General features: G+C 49.7%; 1 protein-coding gene and 1 non-coding gene across 5 annotated transcripts; both read right to left on the bottom strand.

The window, feature by feature from the left end:
• Window positions 1–268: 268 nt before the first annotated feature.
• Window positions 269–27515, bottom strand: Med24 (mediator complex subunit 24). Of its 4 annotated transcripts, XM_038328380.2 has the most exons (27): window positions 27398–27515; window positions 26899–27101; window positions 26729–26811; window positions 14285–14323; window positions 13941–14014; window positions 13322–13554; window positions 13121–13177; window positions 11776–11887; window positions 11544–11694; window positions 11213–11326; window positions 10723–10770; window positions 10004–10086; window positions 9654–9740; window positions 8793–8898; window positions 8218–8360; window positions 7357–7394; window positions 6869–6951; window positions 6342–6520; window positions 6127–6226; window positions 5651–5826; window positions 3511–3775; window positions 3084–3265; window positions 2791–2881; window positions 2349–2448; window positions 1426–1506; window positions 984–1132; window positions 269–900 (listed from the first exon to the last, which is right to left on the bottom strand). In XM_038328380.2, the coding sequence occupies exons 2-27, from the start codon at window positions 27026–27028 to the stop codon at window positions 784–786; spliced, it is 3021 nt and encodes a 1006-aa protein (XP_038184308.1). In that variant the 5' UTR covers window positions 27029–27101; window positions 27398–27515; the 3' UTR covers window positions 269–783. The 4 variants fall into 4 exon arrangements, with proteins under 4 accessions (XP_038184308.1, XP_038184305.1, XP_038184307.1 ...); XM_038328377.2 differs by lacking the exon at window positions 13121–13177; XM_038328379.2 differs by lacking the exon at window positions 13121–13177 and having other exon boundaries at window positions 3634–3775.
• Window positions 7084–7187, bottom strand: LOC119813873. The gene has a single exon (XR_005285316.1). It is a non-coding gene; the product is annotated as a small nucleolar RNA SNORD124 (small nucleolar RNA).

Here is a 27515-nt window from a genome sequence, read left to right as displayed (position 1 = left end):
GGCCAGAGGGTGGAGTGTGTCTGTGGAGGAGACATCCTGCCCAGCACAGCACAGCACAGCGCAGGGCCCTTCAGCACAACTTCCCGCTTTCAGTGGGGAAGGCTGCGGACCCCTCATCATTCCAGTGGGGCCTGTGGACAATGCCTGGCCTTCCATGCCTTCTCCCTCCCACCACAGGACTGTGCCCCTCCCTGGCCACAGCACAGGAGACTGCAGAGAAAAGGACTGTCCCCACCCAGACAGTAAACCTGCCAATAGCACTCAATAGTCACAGCAGCCACAAGGATCTTTATTTACAAATGAACCAAGAGGGACTCCCCCTCATGAGTTATAAAAATAAATTTATATACACACTGTGGCCCTACAAAGTCCCTCCTTGGAGTTCAGCTACTGCTAGGATTGGTGCAACCGGCTGAGTGGTGGTGGCGGACGCCTTTAATCCCAGCACTCAGGAGGGAGGCAGGCGGATCTTTGTGAGTTCAAGGCCAGCCTGGTCTACAGAGGGAGTTCCAGCATAGAGAACCCCTGTCTCAAAAAAACAAAAAACAAAAACAAAAAACAAAACCAGGACTGCTCACAGTCTTTGAGCACTGGTCGAAAGGACAGAAAACTATGGAAGGAACTGGGAGATGTGGTAGGACACGGTGAGTAGAGGACAGGAATGGGGGAGGGTCCCAGACTGAGAAAGCATCCTTGCATCACTGGATGGGGCAGCCTGGGCTCATCCTCACTCTCCCTGCTGGGTTGCTGGGGCTGGGACCCCTCCAGGCCACTCCAAGCTCCTCAGAGTGCAGCAATGGCTTTGGCAGCCACTTGCCGACCCAGGGGCAGGCTGAGGTCTGTGATGGCCAGCACTACCTTGGGGCTGGACATGGCAGACACCTTTACCAGTTCTGATACCTGCCACAAAAGATGAACAGAGGTAGCTCCTGGGTGTGGCCTCCCTCCCCCCAGGCTCCCCCCCCTCTGCACAGGACACTCACAGTAGTGAAGGGCATGAACTGCAGAATGCTGCCCCTGCTGTCCTGTTCCAGGCAGTCCACACACTCCTCCATGAACCACTGCACAAACTGGGTGTGGGGGCCAGCCGTGCGTGAGCCCAGGATGGAGGAAATGAGCAGGAAGAGGTTGGCTGTGCAGAGGGAAACAAGATAGCTGAGTTCTAGAACAAGTCAGATAAGGAAGAAGGGGACCAAGGGGGGGGGGCGGGGAAGGAGCAGTAAGAGCTCACACAGGAAGGCCAAGGGCAGCAGGCACAGGGGAAGATGGAGCAAAGGGGGCAGTCAGCAGTGAGGGAGCAGGAGGCATGTGGAAATGGAGCAGGATATCAGGGGCCCAGAGGAACCCTCTGGTAGGCCTCCCTGCCTCTGACGAGAGGGTTCCTTTTAGCTCAGTCTGCAGATGGGTGCAGCTGGCAGGACTTACCCAGGACTCGGTTTAGAGGGTCCCTCATGTTGACTGTGTGGAGTTGGGAAGCCGAGAGGGAGCTGTTCATGGAGCGGTCAGCTGTGGAGTGGCAGAGAGGATGCTGCGTAAGGTCTGGCTCTAGGGGAGCCTTTCCTGTCCCCTACCATCAGGGAGTCTGGCACATGCGGGGCACAGAAGAGCCTGAATCTGGAGAATAGATGAAGGACTAGCCCTGCTGAGCACCATCAGAGGCCAATCCTGGTACTCTGTGTGGCTGAAGCTGCCCATCCCACTCAAAGTTCATTTTATAGATACACGATGTTTGCTAAGGGCCTGGTTAAGGTTGGAGGTAAACAATCAACATCTTTCCTTTGCACAAGCATGTGCCTGTCTCCCTGGTCCCTAAAATGCTACAGAGAAACTTCTAGGTTCAGGAGAAACTCTGAAAACAGGAAAACTTGGATTCCATACAAAGATCTGGCAGAAGGAAATCTGCCAGCAAGGAAAGGATGACATGGGCTGCCCTCTCGGTAGGAAGGTGGGGGGTGGCGTCGGGGAGGGGGGCAGCCCCAGATCACAGCCTGGCGGGGCCTGTTCTCAGCCGCAGGGCATGTCTCTGGGTGAGAAGGAAGGCAGAGTGAGTGAGTCAGTGGTACACTGTGCCAAGGTAGTGAACTCACTGTGTCTTGTCATCCTTTAGCTGGTGACAAGCGAGGGATAACTGTGGGACTGGGAGGGGCCTTGGAGGAGAGCTTCAGGTCCTATGGAGAGCGCAACCCTGTCCCCACCAGCAGGCACCAGAGCATCCACTTGGCGACAGAGGTGCTAGCTCCTGCCACGCCACACTGTCTGATAGCCAAACACTGCCGCCAGCTGGGAACCAAGGCAGGTCCCAAGGGATGAGTGGGTCCTAGCAAGCCCGTGACCTCCCAAGTGCTCACTGGGACTCGACAGAATATTGGCGTCATCCTCATTGGAGCTCAGGAGTCGCATAAGCTTCGAAGGTTGCATGTCTTCCACGGGGAAGAGGCTGATGTAGTCCTGGGGGTGGGGAATTACTATCACACACCCAACCTCCCAAGTCTCCAAGGACTGGAGAGGGCTGGAAGTCAGATCTGAGTGGAGAGGAGTGAGCTTCCTAGTCCTTGACTAGCAACCCCAGCGGTGACCATTCCTACACCCCAATCTCTGCCCTAGTGTGCAGAAAGGACCCTCATCAAGGATACTCAGAGGCCCACTCGAGCCACTCCCCCAGATCCTGACCAATCACATGACCAAACATGCTGACCTCAGCCCCACCCTCTGCCTGGGAAGGCAGCTCTCGGCTAGAAATAATCAGAAAATGTCTGCTGAATAAACACATGACCGAGGCAGCAGGCCTACCTCAATGTCTTCCCTGTGCCTCTTCTTCTGGCGGGAGGACGCCTGTCCCTTGTGGGTGGAGTAAGAACTCAGGGCACACCACACAGCTAGTCTGGTGAAGGGGTCCAGAAAAAAGGCATCATTAAAAGGGTCCTGAAAGAAGCTGTGTGTACTCATGCTGAACAACTCTTCCCACCACCACCACTAGGCAGGCCCCCAACCACAGCCTAGCTTCCTGAGGTGGCATCAGGGCTGGGGTGCCTAGATGCCTGGGTTTCAAGGGGGCACACCAGGAAGGCTCTGGAGAATCCTACTTGGCTAGTGCAGTGCCAGGAGGGTCCATAAGGCTGTGCCACTTGGAGGAGTCAGTAAGCAGGCCAGGCAGGATGTGGCCCAGCAGGACCAGGGTCACTTGTTGCATGTCCAGGCAGAAGATGGAGTACAGAAGCTGCACTGCCCTCAGTGTGTGCTCCTTGCGCGTCTCCTTCAGCAGCTCCTGGGCAGTGGGCAAGCAGTGGCTGAGGCACTGCACACCTGAACCCTAGGTTCCTCATACTCCGGCCATCTCTACAGCCAAAGGTGTTATCAACCCCAACTTGAAGGTGCTTCTCTGAGATGAGGTCCCTACCTCTGTCTCCCCAAGGGACCACCCAGCTTCCAGCAACCTCTCCAAGAAGCCTGGTCTCTCCCAGCCGCAGACACCCACGGCCCCAGTCTACACAGCTGTCCACATCCAAGTACCTTGATGAGGTTGTTGCAGAACCAGTAGACGCCGCCCATGTGCAGCAGGGTGTCGAGGATGTGGATGGAGCGGCTGTCCACCCAGCCCCTCTCCAATACCTTGGCAAAGATGTCCGTCAGTACCTCTTTGATAGGGCGCTTGGGAGGAAGCAGGTTCCAGTAGGGCATCGTGTCCACACCCGTGGATGGAAACTTGATCTGTGTGGCTGTCTGCTGAAGCACGTCCGCACACATGTGTTCCAAGATTGAGTTCATAATCACCACCCTGGGGGGCAAGGAGGATTCATGCAGGCATTACCCCCAGAATTAGGTTACGGAAACATGGCTGAGGAATTAGACCCACTAACACTAGGGGAAGACATGACAATATAACCTACTACTGACAGGGAGCTTACCTGCTGGGCATGAAGCCCAGAAGAGGCAAAGGGCAGGGATTTTCTTCTCTTACAGGTTCCATCCATCTATTCAGATTTTCTGTTCCTCCCTCTCCCCTTCCAACTTCTCCCAACCCCCAGGCCTGAGCTCTGCCAAATCAGAGTCATAAATAAATACAATCACTTCCCCCTGAGCTGAGTACTTGGGGGCAGGGGTCCCGCCCAGCCTTGGCCTCCTCCCAAAGTAAACTGTAACTTCCAGGAGGAGCCCTTGGGCTGTCCCCAGAACTCTTCCCGGCCCTGGGTAGTGGGGCAAAGTGTTCATAGCCAGGAAAACGCTGAGGAACATCTGGGGCTATGAGGGCAGCGGGGGTCTGGACTGTCTGGAGCACAGGGACACTGCTGCTACTAGAGCCCTCTGCCACCTGCACAAGGGAGCCTGGATTCCACTGCACGCACACGTGTGTGTGTGTGTCTGTGTGTGTGTGTGTGTATGTGTACACATGCATACGCACATACACGCTTGAGATGGATGATGTCAAAGCCAATGTTCCACAGGCAAGGGGAGATGTGACCTTACAGGCCCTCCCCCAACCTTGTTTCAGCTGTGTTTCCTCCCACGTGTTGCTCAGAAGCCATCCTAGCGGCTACCTGTGAGCGGTCTCAGCACCCACACTCAGAGCGGTGCTCCCTGATGCCCCTGAAGTGAGGAGGATGGCCAGGAGAGACACACATCCAATCTCACTCAGCCTCAGATCTCTGAGTTTAGGGTCAGCCTGGTCTACAGAGCAAGCTCCAGGACAGCCAGAGCTACATAGAGAAACCCTGTCTCAAAAAATTCGTCCCCACCCACCACCACCACCCCGCCAAAAAAGGGGAGGCAGAAAATCCTGCCCCATGGTAGAATATGAATGATTTTGAGGAAAGTACGCTGAGTAAAGTCATGAGAAGGCAGGTATCATGTAATTCTAGTATGATGAAGTATCTAGCATAGCCAAACTCAGAGAGACTGAGAGAAGGGGGCTGGACAGTGCTTACTGGGTAAAAGGCCCAGATATACAAAATGAAAAACGTCTGGAGGTCTATTTCACAATTTCAACAGATCCCATACACTGAACGACACACATAAACACAGCTGAAATGGTAAATTTTCTATTACGTGCTTCTTGCCACATTTAAAAACCAACAGCCAAACAACTTAACAGTGGAGTGAATGATCCAACTGAATTCGGAGAGGCGGAAGTCCCTCAAGAGCCAGTACTTGACATGGTCACCAGGACAGCTGGGGATGGGGGAGGGCAGCTATAAAAACTGCAGATGGCTCAGAGTTCCTCGACAGTGACACAGCCACCCAAGCCCTTTGCTCTTCCACCTCAGCTTAGTTTCCTGGAACTTGGGAGTCTCTGAGAACAGACGTCAAGCTGCCTGGGGTCTGTATTTCCCACACAGGGAGGTACAGGATTAAAACACTCCCGAAACAGAGACACACACCAAAAATCTGCTGAGCCAGGCCACGTGGGTAAGAATGGGAGGAAGTGGCAGGGAAAGGGAAAAGTGAGTGGCAGTCCAACTACCCTGAATGTGCACCAGCTCAGCTGCTAAGAAGGTGGGCTGGGCGGACGCAGACGGAAGTGGCTTGGTGAGCAGCTACCTTGGGAAGGAAAAAGGCTGACAGCACTGGAGTGGGACGCCCGACCCCGACCCTGGAGGCGCTGACTCCTCACCGCACACCTGCAGGGGCCGGGAAGGGTGGGGCAGGTACTGACCTCTCGTTGTAGAACTGCAGGGTGTTCTCACTGTACAGTGGCCCTGCCAACTGGCGGATCATCTGGAGCGACTTCTCACGCTCATCCAGCCCCAGCATCCGGACGTGGGCTACAAGCCAAGCCACAGCACACACCGCAAGACTGCATACCTTTCCCTTGATATTATCGGTGATTTTCTGTGGGGAGCAGGAGGATGACTGAGGGACGCTCTGCCTCCCCCTGGCCATCACTCCCATGGCCTCTAGGGGTGGCTGGGAATCACATGTAAAATCTCAAGGTACATTCCATACCTCTGCAACACAAATTTGATTTTCTAAAAGATAACTGGGAAGAAGGAAGTGGCTAAGACAAGGATTCTAAGACTAATACCAAAACACGATCTCCGGCTTGAGGATTGATTTGCATGCAAAATAACAAACTCTCAGTGACTGGCCCTGTGTCTCAGACAAGAAAGGCTCAAGTAAGGGTGAAGCTACCTGGATGGACTCGAAGGCCAGAACCCCATTCTCCCAGGCATTGAGGATCTCTAAAATGGCTGCGGAAATGCTCAGGCAGGCTTCATGCCACTTCATCTGTCTACAGAGAAGGTGGGGTAGGACGAACATCACTACAAGGGAGCTGGAGACAGGATAGGGGGAGAGGGTCTTGGAATGCCCCCCTACTACCCCGAGGTCAGCCCTAGGTCACTAACACTAGCTTCATCTCTGAGGAGTTGTTGAGCAAGGCCACCAAGGACTCTACTTTGGTGGAGTCCGGTCGGAAGCAAGGGTGATCAGGGTTCAAAATCTTGCCCTCCTCAGGCATGCAAGTCTGCATCCAGGTCTCAAAGAAGGGGACTTCTTCTCCTGAGCTGGCCTCGGAGAGAATCACCTGGATAAGACAGAGAGGCTTTAGCTGAGAGAGGAGGGCGTGGCTCCTGCCAGAGTTGAGCCCAGGGACTGGGCCTCAGTACCCTCCCCCATAGCCTTTCCCTTTCCAAGGACAAATCTGTCCAGGGAAGGCAAACAGGGAGTTGTGCTGCCACCTAGTGATCAGTATGAATGTGTCACTAGAGGGCTTGGGAAGCTGGGTACCCACTGATATAGGAGACCAACAGGACCTGCTGGCTTGGGAGATCATTGGAGGCAAGGGTAAGGTAAGGGAGTTACTGACCATTTCTCTCCTCTTTGTCCCACTCAGGTGGTGACTCTTAATGGCACCAGCTCTCATCTCACTCACCTCTGAGCCGTAGGTCTGAGCCACGTGGCATAGCATGAGGAAGGAGATGTCAAAGAGCAAGGCACGAACAGAAGCTGTTTTTGCTGTGGGAAAGGCAAGAATACCAACCTCTCAGCCCGGGGCAGGTGCCCCAAACCCTGTCCAGATGAGGAGGTGCTGGGGACAGAAGGCCTCGTGCATAGTAGGCAGGCATGGAGGCTACACCCCAGCTCAGGATTTCGCGGAGGAAGGTCAGAGACCAAGTGGGTCCTTCAAAGCTCTGAGGCTCAGAATCCTTTTCTTGGGTCTTACTTAGAACATCATCCCTTCCTTAGAGTTCCAGAACCCAAACCCATCTGAGATGGTACAGGTGGAGAAAGCTGGGGTGGCTTTGGCAGTGTTACCCCTCTCTCTGGAGAGTAGACCTTGCCTCCCCAGATGAGCAAAGGTGGCCCCTCCCTTCCTCCCCGCCTCAGTGCAGTGGGATCTGCAGATGCACGCAAACTTACTGCTCTCTCCACTGCCATGGGTAGTGAACTCATTCAGACTGCGGGAGAAACAGAAACAGGTGGCGTCACCCAGGACAAGAGCTGAGTGACAGGAATGGAAGTGAGGGATGCTACACACTCACAAGGGTGGTCACCAGAGTCTGAACTATAGGCTAAATACAAAAAGTGCTATAATTACAGAAAAATATGGTGACTCACATCTACGCTCCCAGCACAGAAGGGGCTAAAACACGGAGCGCTTGAGGGCAGTCTGGGCTACACAATGAGACCCCGCTGCAAAAGATTTGTAAGACTCCCAGAATGAAACCATGTTCCATATGTCAAACTCTAGGTAACCCCCTTCAAAGCAACAGAATTTAAGAACTCTGTATTAGCTGGGTAGTGGTAGCACACGCCTTTAATCCCAGCACTTGGGAGTCAGAGCAGGGGAGAGCTCTGTGAGTTCCAGGCCAGCCTGGTCTACAGAGTAAGTTCCAGGCAGCCAGGGCTACACAGAGAAACCCTGTCTTGGAAACAAAACAAAACAAAAAAGGATCCTGCTGAGGCTAAAAGAGGGTGTTGGATCCCAAAACTAGATTCAACAGGCAGTTGTGAACTGTCATGTGGGTTTTGAGAACTGAACTCAGGTCCCAGCCAGTGCTCTTAACCACTGAGCCATCTCTTCAATCCGATGCCTCATTATCTTATCAACCATCTTTATTTCATCTCCGGCTGAAGAGCTCTCTGAGTCAAATGGACCTTCTCTCATGGTTTCTAGTTAGGATGCTCTGCCCTGGCCTGTACACCCCAAGGGAGCCGGACCCCCAGGCACCCCTCCCTTCAAACCCCTGCCACTCCACAACAGGGCACAGCTCTCCTCACTTGATGAATTTTCGGGCAAAGGATTTAAGCTTCCCAGTGGCGGCAGCAGCAGCCAGCAGCAAGTCCAGGCTCTTCCCGGACAGCATGTGTCCCAGCACTCCCAGCAGCCCCTCTGGGGACTTGGAGTGGTCCGCATCCATTGTCTGGGGACAGGATAGAAAGTCAGTGAAGGACGCTGAAGACCCCCAGATACAGCCTAGCCACACTTTCTCTCTGTATGTGCCCCTGACAGGCACACTGCATCTTTAAACGTAACCTGTCACTTCCTGGCTCCAACAGGACAATCGCTCCAGAAATCTCTGCTTGCTGTGAGCTCTGTGCTCGGCTACACTGGGGTGGGGGAGGATCTGGCTGGGAGCTTCCCTTCTGTGTCTTCATGGGGTCTGTAGTCACCAACCCTAGCACTTAAGACACAGCGGAAGGGCAACTAACGCCAGCTTTCAGTGGCCTCCTCCTTTTTCCCAAAAGAGCCCAGCATAAAAGCCAGACAGCAGAGCGGTCTGTGGCCCAGTTTATTACCTGGAAGTAGAGAAAAGCTGAAAGAAGAGAGGGAGTCCACGGGCAGGTGCGCATACCTTGAGGATGTTCGTGACGGTGGGCTCTGCCCGGAGGATCAGCCCAGGGTTGGGCTGGATGTTGGCATTTTCTGACGATTTTAGCTGGGGGTCCCGATCTGCAGTGCTATGGCCACAACCAGAGAAGAAAACAGAAACAAAGTGGAGACAGATCTCACACTGTAGCCCAAGGTGACCTTGAACTCAAGGTAATCCTCCTGCTTCAGCCTCTCAAGAATAATCATAGGTGAGGGCTACCATACATGGCTAAGAAAAATATCTTGACAGTCTCTAATCCACGAGGTGTGATGACCTGCACCTTTAATTTCAAGCCACTCAAGTGGTTGAATCGGGTGGACCTCTGCATTTGAAGCCAGCCAGAGCTACATAATGAGACTCTGCCTTTTAAGAAAGAAATTCTCTCATCCAACTCCAGAAACGAAAGCAGAGGGGAGATGGAAGCACAGGAAACCTGGGGCTGGAGGTGTAACTCAGCCCCCCAGCATCTGCCTAACATGCACAATGCTCTGGGCTTAACCCTTAGCAAAAAAAACAAAGACTCTTTTGAGTTGGGATGAAGTTTATGACTGAAAGCGTACCCAATATCACGATCATTTCGATCTGTCGTTATCATTACACCATCCTTTAAGATGAAAGGGAGACTAAGGCTTTTTCTTTGTCTTTTGCTCATAAACGAGGGTGAGTCAGAGGGCAGCAGCTCCGAGTATGAAACTCTGCTCCATGGTCCTGCTCCCTGGCCCCAGGACGGTCTCAGTCACTGCTACTCAGACTTCAAAGAGGAAGGGAAAGGAACCAGAAACCAGTCTGGCAAGAGAGAGCGTGATCAAGGGGCCCCAGGCAGCCCCAGGGGCTCACACGTACCGCTTGCCCACAAGGACAGCATAGTTGACTTCGGACAGAAGCCCCTGCTTGCTACACTCCTGGAGCAGGAAGTTCGTGCAGTCACAGCTGTGAGGGAGGCCAGAGGAAGAAATGAACAGAGCAAAGACAAGGGGTACAAGGTCTGCAGTCTCCTTCCTCCTTCATGATGAGGAAAACTCAAACACCCAAAGGTAGAAAGGCTCTTGGTGTTAGCACCTAAGAGCTGCTGCCTCCCACCCCTGCCAAAAGGGTCCAGCAGGAAGACAGAGCTTCCTGCAGCTCATCTGACACAAAGAGCAGGGTAGGACCTGAAACACCTTCCAGCAAAGCGGGTGAACAGGGGCTCATACTTGCAGCGCTGGTCAGCTTTGTCCAACAAGGGCGTGAGCTTCAGCAGGAACTCAAAAGCAGAGTTGACATCCTCAGTGAAGTCCTACAATGATTCAGAAACTCCCTCCTGGGTTCTATGTCCTCCAGCACCCACCCCCAGCCCAGCCCGAGTGCAGGCTCACATCAACACCTTGCTCAGCAAGTGAGGAAGCAGGCTGAGACCCCCACCAGCCCCCAGGAACCTGGTGGAGAGAGGTTACCCTGGCCAAATCACTGCAGGTGATCTTGCCTGCTGGGGTGGAAGGCATGCAGCCTCGGCCACCACAGGGGTCTAGGGCATGTGCAAGGAAGAACACTGATGCTCACAAGAACACACAGCTTTCCTCTGGGCACAATACACTACCACTCAGCGGCAGCCTAAAAGACCCACCCTTAGCTGGGTGGTGGTGGCACACGCCTTTAATCCCAGAACAGAGACCCACCCACACATGTCCATCCTTATCTGCTCTTGTACCCTCATCTTATTCTCTCTTTTTTTAAAATATTTATTTATTATGGATACAATATTCTGTTTACATGTATGCCTGCAGGCTAGAAGAGGACACCAGACCTCATTACAGATGGTTGTGAGTCACCATGTGGTTGTTGGAAATCGAACTCGGGACCTTTGGAAGAGCAGGCAATGCTCTTAACCGCTGAGCCATCTCTCTACCCCCCCCCATCTTATTCTCTAACTCACCTTTTCCCCATGAAGATATTTCTTCACTTTCACCAAAACCTGTGGAATCTAGGACATGAAGGAGGAAAGAAGGAAGATCAATGTCCTTTCTCTGCCTGGCACCACAGGACACGCCCCATCCCCGCTGTGGGCACTGGAGCAGCAGTGCTACAGTTGACAGTGCCCATGGGTACTCAAGCACTTGCTGCCACCTGGCCTAGAGGACATGGGGTCTCCCATTTCTGTCACCTCAACAAGGGAAGAACCGTGGTTCGGAGGGGGTCAGGGCCGCTTCCCTGGCTCTCCTAGCTGCCCTGAACTAATCTGATAAGGATGAGCTGGACAAACAGCAGAGCCCCTGGGAGCTAAACCAGCCGAGACACAGAGAAACTGGTCAGGTGGGGCCTGCGCTAGAGACTCAGCAGGCTGGACTAAATGCCAGGAGGGGCCACGTGGGGCAAAGGTCCAGCATGCTGCTGTTTCTCTTTGCTGCTCCCATGTCACCCAGTACCTTGAGATAGGTGAAAGCTGTCCACTTCAGCTCCTGCGTACCCTCGGGGGACTCAATGAGTCCCACAAAGCAGGCTTTCCAGATTTCCAGGACAAAAAGAGGGGTGGGGATATGCTGTGGAGAGACCACGAAGGAGCTGAGGGTTGCCCAGACCCCGGCTCCCTTCCACAGGCGCTAGGGACTGGCTGGGTCTCTGACTACACAGCAGAGTCCCAGCGCCAGTGCTCAGAGCCGGGATCCTGAGGTCAGATGACAAAAATGCGTGACTAGCAGCTGTTCCACTCCTCTCAAGTACCAGGCTCCTCCCTCCGGCCCTACTGGCCACACCCACCTGCATGCGCTTCACCATCATCAGCTGCTCCACCAGGGGCTGCATCTCCCCGGTCAGGTTCATTGTGCCCTCAAGCAAGATCAGTGCGTGGATGGTGGGGAAGCCAGTCTTGTGCAGCTGCTCTGAGTGCACGGACAGCATGGTGGGGATACTGAGGAGACGGACACACAGGGGAGCTTAGGGACTGAAGAGACCACGTACCCTACCTTCCCATCTCCCCCAGAAACCTAACCTCCTGATAAGAGTGCCACATTGCTCAGCCTGGCTCCGGAGCTGGGGGTTGCTGAGATTGGCCAAGATCTCCCCGAGCTTCAAAAGGCAATGCTCAATGGCAGTCCAGGAGGCTGCAGGGAAGGAGCAAGGCAGAAAACATGATGGGAAGGGAGCAGGGCATGGCCCCAAACTCCTCGACCCTGGGCCCATGAAACCACACAGCAAGGCTTTCTCTGAGGAGGATGTGGAGGCAGGGTCCTGAGGGCAGCATGCACTGTTTCTACAAGGGGAACAGGCAACATGGGACAGAGCATCCTAGAAACCATAGCAAGGGCCTGACTTCCAGGGACTATCCACACTGACTGGAGACACACGGCAATGGGATGGGGTAAGAGTCCAGTGGCCAGGCAGGGACAGAGGCCACCCTGGAAGGCCAGTCTCACAGCAGCAATCAGGTCCACTCTAGGGAAGGTAGCTTGCCAACAGAGCTTGGGTATCTGCTCTCTTAATAGCGTGCCCAACGGGTCTAGCCCACTGGCTTCGCTCCTAAATGCCCACACTCATGGCCACAGCACACTCGGCGTTTAATTGCTAGTCACTTATCCTAGTTACAGCTCCAAAGGTCAGATGATGAATGATGGCACCAGCTAGCCAATTAACCTCCATGCAGCACAGAGGTAAGAAAAAGACAACCAAGACCTGAAGTCCATTAAGTATTCATCTACTTTTCTACCAATAAACATTTATCAAGTGCTCAAGAAGGCAAGGCACTGCCAACACTAACAAGAAACAGACGAAGAAAAAGTGTCAGTGCAGCCATTCTGACAGTGATCACTCTTCTGTGGACTTTTCCCAGGGGAAGAGATTGAGAGGTAAATAGAGACTAATCCCCTAAAACAAGCTCTCCAACTGAGCCCCGAAGACATGGGTGTCACCCACTGTAGCATCCATGTCAATGGAAAACAGGAGGCCCTTAGGTGGCCTTAGCCACTGGGGCTCAAGCAAGACTGTGGCCTCAGGCCTCAGTTGCTGAAATCCTTCCCTCGATCTGCCTGTTCTCAGGCTCTGGAACTAGAGTTAAGAGGTAACAGTCCTGACAGACAGGCACTGAGTTTACCCTGAGTTCCAGGTCACACCTGCATCATCTGCTTCTAGACGAGAAACATGGAGATAGATAAGAGCAGACAACATGCCTGTCTTGTCCTTGAATGTCCTCCAGGTGCATGGCATTCGAGTCTTACTCCCCACCAGTGTGTAAGCTTGCTGAGGGCAGGGACCCTGCCACATGCTCCTTTGGTAGCCCTCCCTCCCCCACCTCCAGCATCTGGCACAGTGCTGGGCACACAAGAATGCTCAGTAAATACCTGTTGGTTGATTGGCTCGGGTGCCACCCTGCCCAAGTCCCTGGGATGTATGCAATGCTTATGGGGAGAGAAAAAAGGAAGTGGGATGATTTCGGATCCTTCTAGAAAGAAGTGGGATGGCATCCTGCCTCTCCCCTCTCAATCAAAGGACCAGCCATAGAAGCAGCAGCAGGCACGGTGCAGGGGGGTCAGGGGACGTACAGGCCTCCTCTAGTCTGGCGATGTGTAGCAGAGCTCGGTTCTTGGTGCTGCTGAGGGTCTTTTCCAGGCACTGCAGGCACAAGGCTAGCTGCTTTTCCCCAGTGGCTGGAGTGGCAGCCTCCAGTCCTTCCTGGAGCCGCTCTGCAGAAGCGGCTGTACAACGCAGCAGCCAGTGGAGGGCGCTAAGAAGCGCTCGGCACAACCCGATGCATTCCTCTGCTTTGCCGTGGCAACTACCCAGAAAAGGATGAAAATTTGTATCTATTCCAAAAGCTGAAATCCAACCCACACCAATGTTCCCCCAGAGTCTCTGGCACTCCCCTACAAGGGGACAGAGTTGGAAAGTTGGCAGGATCATGCGTAAGCCACCTAGTCCAGCTAGCTTCCACTAGACAAGATTTTAAACCTGCTCTTCCTAAAAGAGAAGGGAGGAACGCATAGAGAAGCTGGGGTGGGCAGGTGGAGAGAAGAAACATGGGGACCCACAGCTGGTCTCAACCTGTCTCCTAGACTATGGGCTTTTCCCCAGTACTGAGCTTCCTCAGTTCTAAAGTTTCCCCAGTTCTAAGCTTCAGTTCTGAGCTTTCCCCAGTTCTAAGCTTCCTCACCCATCTCTTACCTGAGTCGGTCACAAAACATGTCCATGATATCCAGCAAAGCCTGGACACACAAGTCCCGGGAAAAGTCATCAAACTGAGGAAAGAACAAGGGAGAGGCTACAACATTGCCTAGTCAACCCCAAGTCTCACAAGCAACAGCTGTGTGCACAGGCCTACTTCTCCTCCCTCCAGCCACGGGCAGCAGACTAGCATCCTCTCCATGTGGAAGTGAGTTCCCAATCCCAGGACCTCCTCTCTCTAGGCAGAGGCATCAGGGGGACACATGAGCAGGTGGTGGGCCTTGTCTGTGGCTACAGGACCTCTGTTCCCTCCCGCACGACTCCTCAGTGGCCACGGTCATTACCTTACTGATAGCTGTGAGGACAGACGAGTAGGAGACCATCTGGAGGGAGAGACACGGCAGTCAGACAGGCGTCCACTGGAGGGGCCGACACTCATGCGTAAATGAAATGCCACAGCTCTGAATCGCCAGTCCCTTCTAGAGGCTTCCTCAGCTCATAGAGACATACAATCATGCTATCTGTTGTCTTTGCTCCTGTTTCTATCAAACTCACTGAAAATGGCATCCACAGAAGAGGACTTTCAAGGACTGAAAGGTACTCTGTTTTGCCTTCTGATGTTGTTTCTTGCCAAAAAGAAGCAAGGTTTAGTTAGCCACTAGTGGGCAGAAGAGCCACCGAGAGTGAAGGCAATGTTGTTTATTTCTATAACCTTTTTGTGTAGGGGGAGGGGCCCAAACTCAGCTTCACACCAGCTAGGCAGGGCTGACAAGTGAGAATCTGCCGAACTGAAGATGCACTTGGTGGCCAGTGCCGGCCTAGCGTGTGCCCTAAATTCAGTCAGAAGCACAGAGGTGGTGTGTGCACACGTGTACTAGTCCTGAGCCTCTGCACTTAATTACTACTTCTGTCAAGAAGACAGAGGTTGCAGCTGAGCAAGAAAGTGCCTGGAGTACTTGCCTAGGTGAGCGAGACCCAGGTTTCAAGCTCCTGCACCAGTGACCTTGAAGGACACAGTGATAGCCCCATAGTCCCAGTTACGTGGGAGGCTAAGACCAGAGAAGCACCGAGCCTCTAAACTTGAGGTCAGTCTGAACATCATAGCAAAACCCTGAGCCAACCTTAAAGGGGTATGTGTGATCTTATTTGGGCAAGGAGGAGTGGCAAACATGTCCTACACAGCCTTCACTCGATCAGGGGATCCTTTTATTCAACGACTGCCATAATCCTGATGTTTACAGAATGAATAAATCAAAACACACCCCTAAATTAGCCACTTCCTGAAGCTGCTGCCAAAGCTATACTAGCAAAAGGTAATTAAAATGGCAGACACCCGCAAAGCCAGCACTCAGGACTGCTGTAAAGGTCAAAGCCAGCCTGGGCTACATAGTAAATACTAAGTCAGCCTGGACTACATAGTAAGACCCAGGCTTAAAACCCAAAACCAAAATAATTTAAAATGCTGGTTCCTGGTGCTGGGTGCGTAGGTAAATGATGGAGTACTTGCCTAACATGTTCAAGGGCTTGGTTTCATCACAATACTGCAGAATAAACAATTTATTTTTTTAAACTTATTTTTAAATTTGTTTTGTATTTGATGTGTAAGGGTGTTTAGCCTGCATGTTCATTTGTGCCACACCCATGCACTGCCCTGTAAATCAAAAGGAGGATGGGATCCCCTAGAACTGGAAGAAGTGGCCAGCTTTCTTTCTTTTCTTTTTTTTTTTCTTTCTTTTTTTTTAAGACAGGGTTTTCTCTGTAGCCTTGGCTGTCCTAAAATTCACGATGTAGACCAGACCAGGCTAGTCTCAAACTCACAGAGATCTGCCTCTGCCTCCCAAGTACTGGGATTAAAAGAATGCATTGCCATGCCTGGCCTGTGGCCAGTGTTTTTTAACCTCTGAGCCGTCTTTCTGGCCCACTAATGAATTTCAACTCCTCAGGCATACTATTCTCAATTCAAGAACTGGTGGCCACAGCATCATTCAGCACAGAAAGAGCACTTTCTTTACTGGGGAAATCATATTGGGCCAGGTTGCTCCAAAGCTTCTGCTAGACACGAAGAAGCATCACAGAGTTTGGTGCTGCGCTCAGTGGTGAGAGCATGGACTCAGACTGAAGCTGAAGGTCCTAGCTGCCACCCCAGCACTGAAAAACACAAAAATAAATAAAAAGGCAGGGAATGATTTTTCACATGTACGCACACAGAGCTTACGTATGATATAAAATTTAGAAACCTGAATTAAAAACATATGGCTGAGGGGCTGGAGAGATGGCTCAGAGGTTAAGAGCATTGCCTGCTCTTCCAAAGGTCCTGAGTTCAATTCCCAGCAACCACATGGTGGCTCACAACCACCTGTAATGGGGTCTGGTGCCCTCTTCTAGCCTGCAGGCACACACACAGACAGAATATTGTATACATAATAAATAACTATTTAAAAACAACAACAACAACAACATATGGCTGGGTGTGGTAGTGCACACCTTTAGTCCCAGCACTTGGGAGGCAGAGGGAGGCAGAACTCTGTGAGTTCGAGGTCAGCCTGGTCTACAAGAGTGAGTTCCAGGACAGGCAGGGTTACACAGAGAAACCCTGTCTCAAGAAACAAACAAAATGCATAAATACATACATCCTCATTGTGAGACTTCTCAAAACCATAATGTATTTATAAACAATGAGAGACGACTCAGTGGGTAAAGACTCTTGCTGCCAAACTTAATGACTTGAGTTCAACCCCCAGGACCCAAAAGCTGGAAGAACTGATTCCTGCTGGTTTGTCCTCTGCCCTCCACACATGCATATGTATGCCCCTTCCCCGAAGTGCACAAGCAACAGCCTTCAAAGTTATTTCATCATGAGACTCATTTAACTGGTACTTCCAAGATACATTTTTATAAATTCTGCCTAGACAGTAAATTCGCTGCGGATAGATATAATATTAAATTCCTCTGTTTCCCTAGCAGCAGGCCTAGGGCCTTGTCCTCAGGAAGTTTTCACTGCTTCAGGTAACTGAATGATATCAAGGAGATGCAGTCTGAAAATTTTTTACCTTGCAACATATTTGTTAGTAAAATATATTCATCACCATAGACAATCAGTTTGAAAGAAATAATTTGTTCTGAGTGAATTTAAACTCTTAGCTCAGCAGGATGAGTTGTATGTAGCTCTGTGGTTGAGTGCTAGCCCAGAAAGCACAAGGCCCTGGGTTCAGTCCTCAGCAATGCAAGTAACAACAACCATGCGCTTGCAGAGTGCGGGTAAGTCACCTGGGCAGACTGGGTCAGACATTTTAAACCAGAACTCGTGGATGAACAGGAGCAAAATACAGACAATTAGCATTCTGAGCCATCAACAGCAGGACACACTGTGACGCTGAAGCCAGTGCCTGACGGTGATCAGACCGTTGGGAGCCTGCCTGGGCAGAATGACCGTGCCCTTCCAGGCTGGTGTTTGTTTATTTATAACCATGTCCCCATAGAGAAAGCTTGGAGAAGAACTGAGTCTTGCTGGATGCCAACCTGTAGGGGGAGCTGGATGGTGCAACTTAAAAATCTGGACCCCACACCAAGGAGAGAAACTCCCAACTGTGTATGTGTGCTCTTAGCAAGGCCCTTAGTCAAAATGAATTAATGGCCTTCAGATGGTGAATCCTGTGTATTTCTTTGAAGTATATCAGTGTAGGGCCGCTCTGGACACACCTGAAAGCACTTACCACATGGTGACCTGCTTCTCCCGGAGCACGTTCCAGACTTAACAATTCTACCAACTAGATGCTCGAAGCTGACACAAGACCTCGAGACTAGAGGCTGGCATCTGCACGTGTGGTTAGCCCAGGGTGACCTTGCAGCTATCTAATCCTCTTGCTCTTCTTTATATTCAGCACCCCCAACCACTCCTAAGTGGCCTCTCCCGGCTCAGCACAGGACCAAAGAGCCTCTTAACTCCGAAGGAAGAATACATTACTAATTTTGCACAGCACTTGACAGGCCACATACATTCTCTGCAGTCTTTCTCCTGCTTGCCATTCTCGTCAGTTATACGTTATTATGTTATTATATGTCCTAAGAGTCTTCTATTTTAGAGAGCTTCCCACAGACCCCACATTCCCATTTAGCCATCTTCTCTGTCCTCTCCAGACACAGAGTTGGCTACTGTCTCTACCTCCGCACCCTCCGCTTGCCCTTCACACGGTAATCACTTCTGTCCTGACCCCTGCACGAATCTTTGCATACACTGTCCTGACCCCTGCACGAATCTTTGCATACAGCCGTCAACAAACTCTTGCTGTTAAACCACGGGTTCACTCTTTTTTTTTTTTTTTTTTTTTTTTTTTTTTGGTTTTTCGAGACAGGGTTTCTCTGTAGCTTTGGAGCCTGTCCTGGAACTAGCTCTTGTAGACCAGGCTGGTCTCAAACTCACAGAGATCCGCCTGCCTCTGCCTCCCGAGTGCTGGGATTAAAGGCGTGCGCCACCGCCGCCCGGCACGGGTTCACTCTTGATGGAGCCCAGCTTCCTGGCAGCAGGTGACACCATCGAACACACACCTGACTTTCAACCTTTCCTAGCACATTAAATGTTCTTGATGGTTTCTTCTCTACTCTCTTCGGATTGTTTCTTACATGTGCTCTTGACATAGGATTAGGTGCTCAGGAATTTGTCATGGACCACTTCTCTTGCCCACATTCCCTGAGCAATGCCATCATGACCCATGACCGCATCCTCCATTACTATCCGAGTCTGACCACTGGCTAGGATTTGTCCCTAGAGATGACTATGCTGACGGGCTGGCTCCCAGCTAGCAGATTAATCGATACGTGGACTCGTAAACTAACGGCACGACTAGAAGGGAGTGGAAACTTCCAGAGGTGGAGCCTAGCTGGGGGAAGAGAGGCATATCTCTGAGAGGCTGTACTTGTCCCCAGCCTCCTCCTAGCTACCAAGATGTGAGCAATCCCTGGGCACCCTTCTAGCTGCTATTCGGCCTCATCACTGCCTAGAAATGACAAAGCTGGCCAGTCGTAGCCCCCCCAAAAAACCCTTCTTTCCTTTGGTGGCTTATCTCCAGAATCTGTCACAACAGAAAGTGACCACACATTTCTTTTTTTTTTTTTTTTTTTTTTTTTTTTTTTTTGTTTGTTTGTTTTTCGAGACAGGGTTTCCCTGTAGTTTCTAGAGCCTGTCCTGGAACTAGCTCTTGTAGATCAGGCTGGCCTCGAACTCAGAGATCCGCCTGCCTCTGCCTCCCGAGTGCTGGGATTAAAGGCGTGCGCCACCACCGCCCGGCTTGACCACACATTTCTAAACCAACAGCTCACATCTAGGCTCCTAAGTTCCAGGCATAAATCTACCTCCTTCTGAAGGTCTCCTCAGACAGTCCGCACAGGCTCCGTGAACGTAACAAGGCTGGAATCATCCGCTGCCCTCACTCACATCCCAACCCTAACAACCACACCACTCTGGTTCTTTCTCCTCATGAGGCTATAAGCTATCAAGCGTCCCTCACTCCCCTCAAGTCACCAGGTTTGGCAGCAGAAACTGAGCAAAGAGGCTCACGCCTGAAATCCTGGCACTTAGGTCAGGGATGACACGGTAGGTTCAAGGCCTGGGCAACATTAAACCAGTCTAAAAAAAAAAAAAAGAAGAGGGGAAAAAAAAGAACAACAAAACAAAAACAGAAAAAAGCTGGACAGTGGTGGCACACACCTTTAATCCCAGCACTCAGGAGGCACAGGCAGAGAGGTCTCTGTGAGTTTGAGACCAGTCTGGTCTATAGAATGAGTTCCAGGAAAGCCACAACTACACAGAGAAACCTTATCTAAAAAAAAAATTTTTTTAAAATTAAAAAAATCAAAAACCAAACAAACAAACAAAAAACAAAACCAACCAAACAAACAAAAGACAGCAGAACAAACCACAGTAATCACAACAGCAGGGTCAGGGACAGAGCCCTTTGCTAACGTGTACAAGGGTTTGATCCCTGGCACAACAAACAATGAACAGTAAAGGACTTGTGCAAGAAAGGACAAATATATCAGGCTTTGTGTATAAGTGAAGCCATGACAAAGGCTGCCCTATTCAATAAGGTGAATGAACACCTGCTCGTCTACTTGAGAAAATAAATAAACCTAAATGATTTATAAAAAGAAATACCGAAAATAAAGTCAAGTGTTGGCAGAAATGAGCTGGGTGTGGTGGTGGATGCTTTAACCCCAGGACTTGGGAGGCTAAAGAAGGCCCAGCTCCCTGAAAGTGTCCCCAAAAACAAAACCAAATAAACAAACACAAAAATAAATACTAAGCAAACAATGCAGAAGTCAGGTGTAGTAGCTCACACCTATAGTAACAATGCAGAAGTCAGGTGTAGTAGCTCACACCTATAGTAACAATGCAGAAGTCAGGTGTAGTAGCTCATACCTATAGTAACAATGCAGAAGTCAGGTGTATAGCTCACACCTATAGTAACAATGCAGAAGTCAGGTGTATAGCTCACACCTATAGTAACAATGCAGAAGTCAGGTGTAGTAGCTCACACCTATAGTAACAATGCAGAAGTCAGGTGTAGTAGCTCATACCTATAGTAACAATGCAGAAGTCAGGTGTATAGCTCACACCTATAATCCCAGCACTTGGAGGACAAGGCAAGAAGACCACTGCAAGTTCCAGGCAGCCTGGGTCACCACGTTGTGAGACCCTGCCCCCCAAAATAAAAACAATGCAAGTTCTAGAAAAATTTTCAATTTTCTGGGCAGCGGTGGTATACACCTTTAATCTCAGCACTTGGGAGGTAGAGGCAGGACCATCTCAATTGAGTTTGAGGTCACCTGGTCTGAAAAGCGAGTTCCAGGACAGCCAAAGTTGCTACAAAGAGAAGCCCTGTCTCAAAAATCAAAACAAAAGAAAAAATTAATGTATATAATAGAGAAGGCAAGACTGGGGCTGGAGAAAGGGCTCACCGGTTAAGAGCCCTAGCTGCTCCTCCAGACCATCTAGGTTTGACGCTCCTTACCCACATGACAGCTCACAGCTCTAGCTCCAACGGATTTAATGCCCTCTTCTGTCTCAATAGGCACCCACATATTGGTATATACATGCACAAATACACACCACACACACAAATATGCACACACACACAAATAAAAATAACCTCAGATCTGGCGATGGTTACTCATGCTTTTAATCTCAGAGTTCCATAACAGACAGCCAAGGCTTACACAGAAAAAAATCTGCCTCGAAAGACCAAAAAATAAAAGATTGTATCCAGCATTGGCGAAGGGCTAGGGGAACACTACCAGATATAATAATGGAGAGGGGTGGAGAAATAGCTTACTGGCAGAGTGCGTGCCTAATACGTGCAAGGTGAGGGTTCAATTCCCAGCCATGAACAACAACAAACACACTATGGGGGTAGGGTGTAAAGTGATAGAATCTTTTTTTTGTTTGTGGTTTTTTTTTTTTTTTTTTTTTTTTTTGGTTTTTCGAGACAGAGTTTCTCTGTAGCTTTGGAGCCTGTCCTGGAACTAGCTCTTGTAGACCAGGCTGGTCTCGAACTCACAGAGATCCGCCTGCTTCTGCCTCCCGAGTGCTGGGATTAAAGGCGTGTGCCACACCGCCCGGCCTGTTTGTGGTATTTTTGAGACAGGGTTTCTCTGTATAATAATATTAGCTGTCCTAGAACTCACCTTGTAAACTAGGCTGGCTTCAAACTCAAAGATACCCATCTCTATCTCCTGAGTGCCGGGATTAAAAGTACATGCCAACACTACCAAGCCAGAAATTACATTTTTAAGTATTTATCCTAGAGATATTTTCCCAGATATGCAGGTAAATGTGTAAAAGGGTGTTTCATGGTCCAACGATTACCGTGGTAAAAACAAATTATAAGCCGGGCGGTGGTGGCGCACGCCTTTAATCCCAGCACTCGGGAGGCAGAGGCAGGCGGATCTCTGAGTTCGAGGCCAACCTGGTCTACAAGAGCTAGTTCCAGGACAGGCTCTAGAAACTACAGGGAAACCCTGTCTCGAAAAACCAAAAAAAAAAAAAAAAAAAAAAAAAAAAAAAAAAAAAAAAAAAAAAACAAAACAAACAAATTATAAGCAACTTAAATTATAGTAATCAGGGAACATTATACAACACACATACAAAATTGTTTTCCTCGTGTGTGCATGGTGTGTGTGCATATGCATGTGTGTGTTCCTATGTGTGCTGCTGTCCATGCATGTATGTGTACATGCATGTGGAGGCCTGAGGCTAAGGTCCAGTGACAGCTCACCACCTGACTCATTGATGCAGGGTCTTCCAACTGAACCCGTACTCACTGATAAGGTTCAGCTAGCTGGCCTATTATTAGCTCAGGACATGGCAGTTCTGCCCTCCAAGCGCTGGGGTTACAGGCAGGCTGCCAGGCTCACCCAGCATTTCCCTGGGTTCTGGGGATCTGAACTCCAGCTCTCGTACTTCTTTATCCACTGGGCACTCTCTGCCAATAAAAACCTTACAACCCTAGTTCTCGTTCTAAAACTCCCTCAGTGATGACTCGCCACTGTGGGATAAAGTCCACACTCCTCACATGGTCATGGGGTCCGTATTATCTGACCTCTACTTCTCAAAATCACTTCCCTACAGGAGTCACGGTGATTTACAAATGTAATCCCCACATTTGAGAGGCTAAAGCAGAAGGATTGCCATGAGTATAATGCCAGGCTGAACTAAAGAGCGAGATCCTGTCTCAAAACAAACAAATTGAAATACACCACTTTCCTTGAAGTCCTAGCCAGCAGATCTCAAGGTATGATTCAAGGAACCCTTAGAGTTCCCAACACCATTTTAGAGGGACTGGAAGCCCCAGCTACGGTTAAAACAAGCCGAACAGATGATTCAGCAGATAAAGGCACCTGCTGCTGCCAAGCCTGACACTCGAGTTTGATACCTAAGACCACATGGTTGAAGGAGATAATCAACTCCCAAAAGCTGTCCTCTGACTTCCATGTGTATGTGATGGTGCAGGCGCACACGTGCGTGCACACACACACACACACACACAAAATAAAAGTAGAAGAATTTTTGGTTTTGTTTGTTTGTTTTTTTCTTTTTTCCAAGGCAGGGTTTCTCTGTGTATCTCTGGCTGTCTCGGAACTCACTCTGTAGACTAGGCTGGCCTTGAACTCTTAGAGATCCGGCCTGCCTCTGCCTCCTGAGAGCTGAGATTAAAGATTTACAACACCACCACTCGGCTGTCAAAGAAAAATATTCTAAGGTATAATTTACGTCCTCACTCACATTTTCTCATAGCTATGCAGAGGAGTGTCCCGGAGAGTTGACATGCATAATGATATAGTATAGTTAAATGTGGCAAGAACTAGATTATCTGTGTAACTCAGCTACAGTTCCAAAAGGACCATTTCATGATGCTGTGAACATTGTGTGCAATGCTCCAAAGCTGCAGCATAGCTGTAATCTAGCATCCGGAGGGCTGAGGCCAACTTGGACTACACAGGGAGAGTGTCTCAAAACAAACAATTATGCATTGGTAAAAAAATCCACTCAAAGTACAAGAGGGCCATTGAGGTGTATCCACATGGTAGAGCACTCACCTAGTACATCTGAGTTCCTAGACTGGATCCCCAGCACAAGGAATAAAAGTGTAAGAGAGAACAAAAGATTGAATGTAACTGTACAAAGTCATCAATAATGGTGCTCATAGTACCTGTTAAGTTTAGTATAGTAACAAAGAACAAACTAGGCGTGATGGTGCTCGCCTTTAGTCCCAGCACTTGGAAAGCAGAGATAGGTAGTTCTCTGATTTGAGGCCAGCCTGGTCTACAGAGTGAGTTTCAGGACAGCCAGAGCTTGACGGAGAGACCTTGTCTCAAGAAAAAAAAGTAACAAAGAACATCCACCTCTGAAAGCTTACTAAAATACCTCTTCTGCATGCTGGCAGAATGGTTTAGAGATTGTGTGTGTTTGTGGCACATGTATGATAACCCAACCTGAGCTCCATCCCCAGAATTCACAATGCAAGGGGGAAAAAGGTCAACCCGTGACTTCTGACTGCAACAGAGGCACGAAGGCGTGCACGCCCCCGTGCACACATCTACACACAAGCAAGGCATGCACGCCCCCATGCACACATCTACACACAAGCAAGGCGTGCAAAGAAAAGTTAAATCTATTTTTAAAATAATTCTTCCTTGCAGGGCATTGGTAGCACACGCCTTTAATCCCAGCACTCAAGAGTCAGAGGTAGAAGCTGGCAGATTTCTGAGTTCAAGGCCAGCCTGGTCAACAGAGTGAGTTCCTGCACAGCCAGGGTAAAATAGAGAAACCCTGTCTTGAAAAACCATTAAAAAATTTTTTATTCCTTTTCAAATTAAATGTTTGGTACATGAAATCAATTTTTTTTTGTTTTTTTTTTTTGTTTTTTTTTTTTGAGACAGGGTTTCTCTGTGGCTTTGGAGCCTGTCCTGGTACTAGCTCTTGTAGACCAGGCTGGTCTCGAACATGAAATCAAATTTTTGCTGTATGTCAAGACAGCCTTATTGCAGGCACTGAATGAAGAAGCTCGTGGGAGAATTTTGCAGTATTAAGTAAGACATTACACAGATTGGCAAAACTAAAATGATGTCAATTTCCTCACTAATACATTTAGTTTGGAAAATAAAGGGGTTTTTTTTTGTTTTGTTTTGTTTGTTTGTTTGTTTGTTTTTTCCGAGACAGGGTTTCTCTGCAGCTTTAGAGCCTGTCCTGGAGCTAGCTCTTGTAGACCAGGCTGGTCTCGAACTCACAGAGATCCACCTGCCTCTGTCTCCCGAGTGCTGGGATTAAAGGCGTGCGCCACCACCACCCGGCAGTTATTTTCATTGTTACTATTTTTTCATTTTGTTTTTGCTTTGAGGTTTTTTGTTTGTTGTTTGAGACAATTTCTCCATGTAGTCTTGGCTGTTCTAGAACTTACTATGTAGAGTAGGCTGGCCTCAGACTCACAGAGTTCACCTTTTCTGCTTCCTGGGTGCTGGGATTGAAAGTGTGTCTGGCCTTTTACTGTTACTTTAAATTTACACCTCTCAGCTGGGCGATGGTGGCGCACACCTTTAACCCTAACACTCAGGAGGCAGAGGCTGGCGGATCTCTGTGAATTCGAGGCCAGCCTGGTCTACAAAGTAAGTGCCAGGACAGGCTCCAAAGCCACAGAGAAACCCTGTCTCAAAAAACACAAAACGAATAAAAAATTTATACCTCTCTCTGAGGATGACCTCAAACTCATTAGGTATCCACAGATAATCTTGAATTTCTGACCTTCTTCCTGCTGGGATTACAGACACACTGTGCCAGGACCTTGGTTCCAACCTTTAATCTCAGAATTTGAGGCAGAGGCAGTTTCTATGCATTCAAGGTCAGCCTTGTTTACACAGCAAGTTTGAGGCCAGCCAGGGCGACGTGGAGAGACCCTGTCTCAAAAAACAAAACACCCAAGACCTTGTCCGTGCTGGCAAGCAGTCTTCTAACTCGGGTACATCCATCCTCTGGACAATACGCCCTACATTTCTGTTTCAATCCCTATGATACCAAGTATGTGTATGATACACCTAAACAGAACATCTGTGCCGAGCCCAGCTCTGGTGCAGCAAATGCCACATCATCTTCAGTTCTGTGGCACCGGGGAGAAAACCCAGGGCCTTGTACATGCTAGGCAAATGCTTTACCGGGGAACTCTATTTCCAGCCTTACTTTCAGTAACAAATGTCTTGTGATTTCTCTCTCCCAGCCTGTGTCTACTTCTCCCCTCTGCTTTTCAGCCTCACTAATATGTGTGGCTAACTCCAACTCACTACCAAGACCTCTGTTTAAACATCACTTCCTAGGGGCTGGAGGGACGGCTCAGAGGTTAAGAGCACTTGACTGCTCTCCCAGAGGACCTGGGTTTGATTCCCAGCACCTACATGGCGGCTCACAACTGTCTGTAACTCCAGTCCAAGGGACCCCAACACCCTTCTCTGCCTTTCACAGGCCACAGGCACTGCCTGAAGATGGTTACATGACATACTTGTAGGCATGAAATAATAAAATAATCTTTTTAAAAAAAAATGAATAATCTTTTTTTAAAAAAAAAAGTTTCCTCTAGGACACCTTCCCTGGTTGCTCAGACAGGAGCAGGGGTCGTGTCCAAGCCCTCCTTCCATCATTTCCATATTCTGTCCTAACCACACCACAAACCCATCCTATCAATGATTAGCGAGCCTGCATCACTTTCTACATTCCTTGTGTGCTAGGACCAAATCCCCAGGACCTGCTATTATCTGAAATACTGGGGTAGGGCTACAGCTCAAATATGGAACGCTTGCCTAGCACATTCAGATCCCAGGTTGGTTTATCAGCAACCACCCACTCCCAAACTATGGGAAGCAGTAGCAGAAAAATCAGGAATTATGTAGTCCAACCTGGGCTACATAAGATACTGTCTCAAAAATAGAAACAAGGGGCTGGTAAGAAGGTTCGGTGGGTAAAGGTGCTTGGCATACAACCCTGCTGACATGAGTTCAAATCCCCAGAGAATCTACATGAGGGTGGGAAGAACAGACTCGACGCCACAAAATTGTCTTCTTACTTCCACGTGCCCCTCCCCATAATTATATAAATTTGAAAAGTTTTAACTGTAAATGTATATGATAAGAGCAAAAGAATGCAATGTTCATCACAAAATGAAGGGTTAACTTTCTAAGAAAAGAAGCCTAAACTGAAAACTGTTCTCGCGGTGTTTTACCTCCAAAAGCCAGGGGATGGGAAGGTTTACCTGGGAACTGATGGCGTACTTCAGGTAGGACAGGATGAGAGGATTTGGAGAAGGTCCAATCATGGCCTGCTCCAGGAGCGCGTCTGCACGGGAAATTAAAGAAAGACTGAGTGGTAACATCTTTCCTGGGTCTACCCCTCCCACCCGTCCTTCCCCGTTGCACTGGAGACCTGCTAGGTTGAGAATGTCCCAGGTGGCTCCTCTCGGAAAGAATTTCTTCATGTTGATTGCCCATTGGTAGTCGCTCCATCGCTCTTTCCAGGCTTGCAAAATGGCTTGCTTCAGGTTCACCACCTTCATGATTTCACTCCAAGGAGGCGAGACCGGTGGCGAGGCGGGAGTTTAAAAATGGAGCCAGAAGCGAGATGGAGCTCTGAGGAAAAGAATAAGGGAGAGATAAACAGAAGGGAAATTCGGGAAGACTTAAGCAAGACAGAAAAACTAAGAGTAGAAATGGAGGTGGACAGGTGGAGATTCTGTCACCCTCTCCCCTTCGGAACAATCTTTCCTTGAACTGGGACAGAGGTGTGTCAAAGGGGCTCAAAGCCCTGAAGCGAGCTGGAAGGGGTTAAGCCCTCACCGGTTGCCTAACTATGCCCTTCGCCCTAGCTGTGTCCCCCACCACTACCACCCCAACTCCCATATGTACCCATTCCCCAATGACTCCACCTTCCTCAGCCCTGAAGCTGTAATTCTCCCTCTTCTTTCATTCACCATTTCCCCAAATTTAAGCCTACCGGAAAACCGAGTTCTACGTCGTAGGCAGCGCCATTTTGGCACCTTTTAA

Source organism: Arvicola amphibius, chromosome 4 (genome assembly GCF_903992535.2).
Source record: "Arvicola amphibius chromosome 4, mArvAmp1.2, whole genome shotgun sequence".
Taxonomy (NCBI): Eukaryota; Metazoa; Chordata; class Mammalia; order Rodentia; family Cricetidae; genus Arvicola; species Arvicola amphibius.
The sequence above is the reverse complement of the archived record's forward strand: the minus strand, read 5'-3'. Positions and strand labels throughout refer to the sequence as shown.

What these genes read in the sequence shown, in the direction of transcription:
- Med24 (XM_038328380.2), bottom strand. Translation starts at nt 27,028, where the DNA reads ATGAAGGTGGTGAACCTGAAGCAAGCCATTTTGCAAGCCTGGAAAGAG. An exon ending in TGATGGTGAAGCGCATGCAG is followed by an intron (nt 11,327 to 11,543) that starts GTGGGTGTGGCC and finishes GTCTCTCCACAG; the next exon opens with CATATCCCCACCCCTCTTTT. An exon ending in CTGCAGTTCTACAACGAGAG is followed by an intron (nt 3,776 to 5,650) that starts GTCAGTACCTGC and finishes CTTGCCCCCCAG; the next exon opens with GGTGGTGATTATGAACTCAA.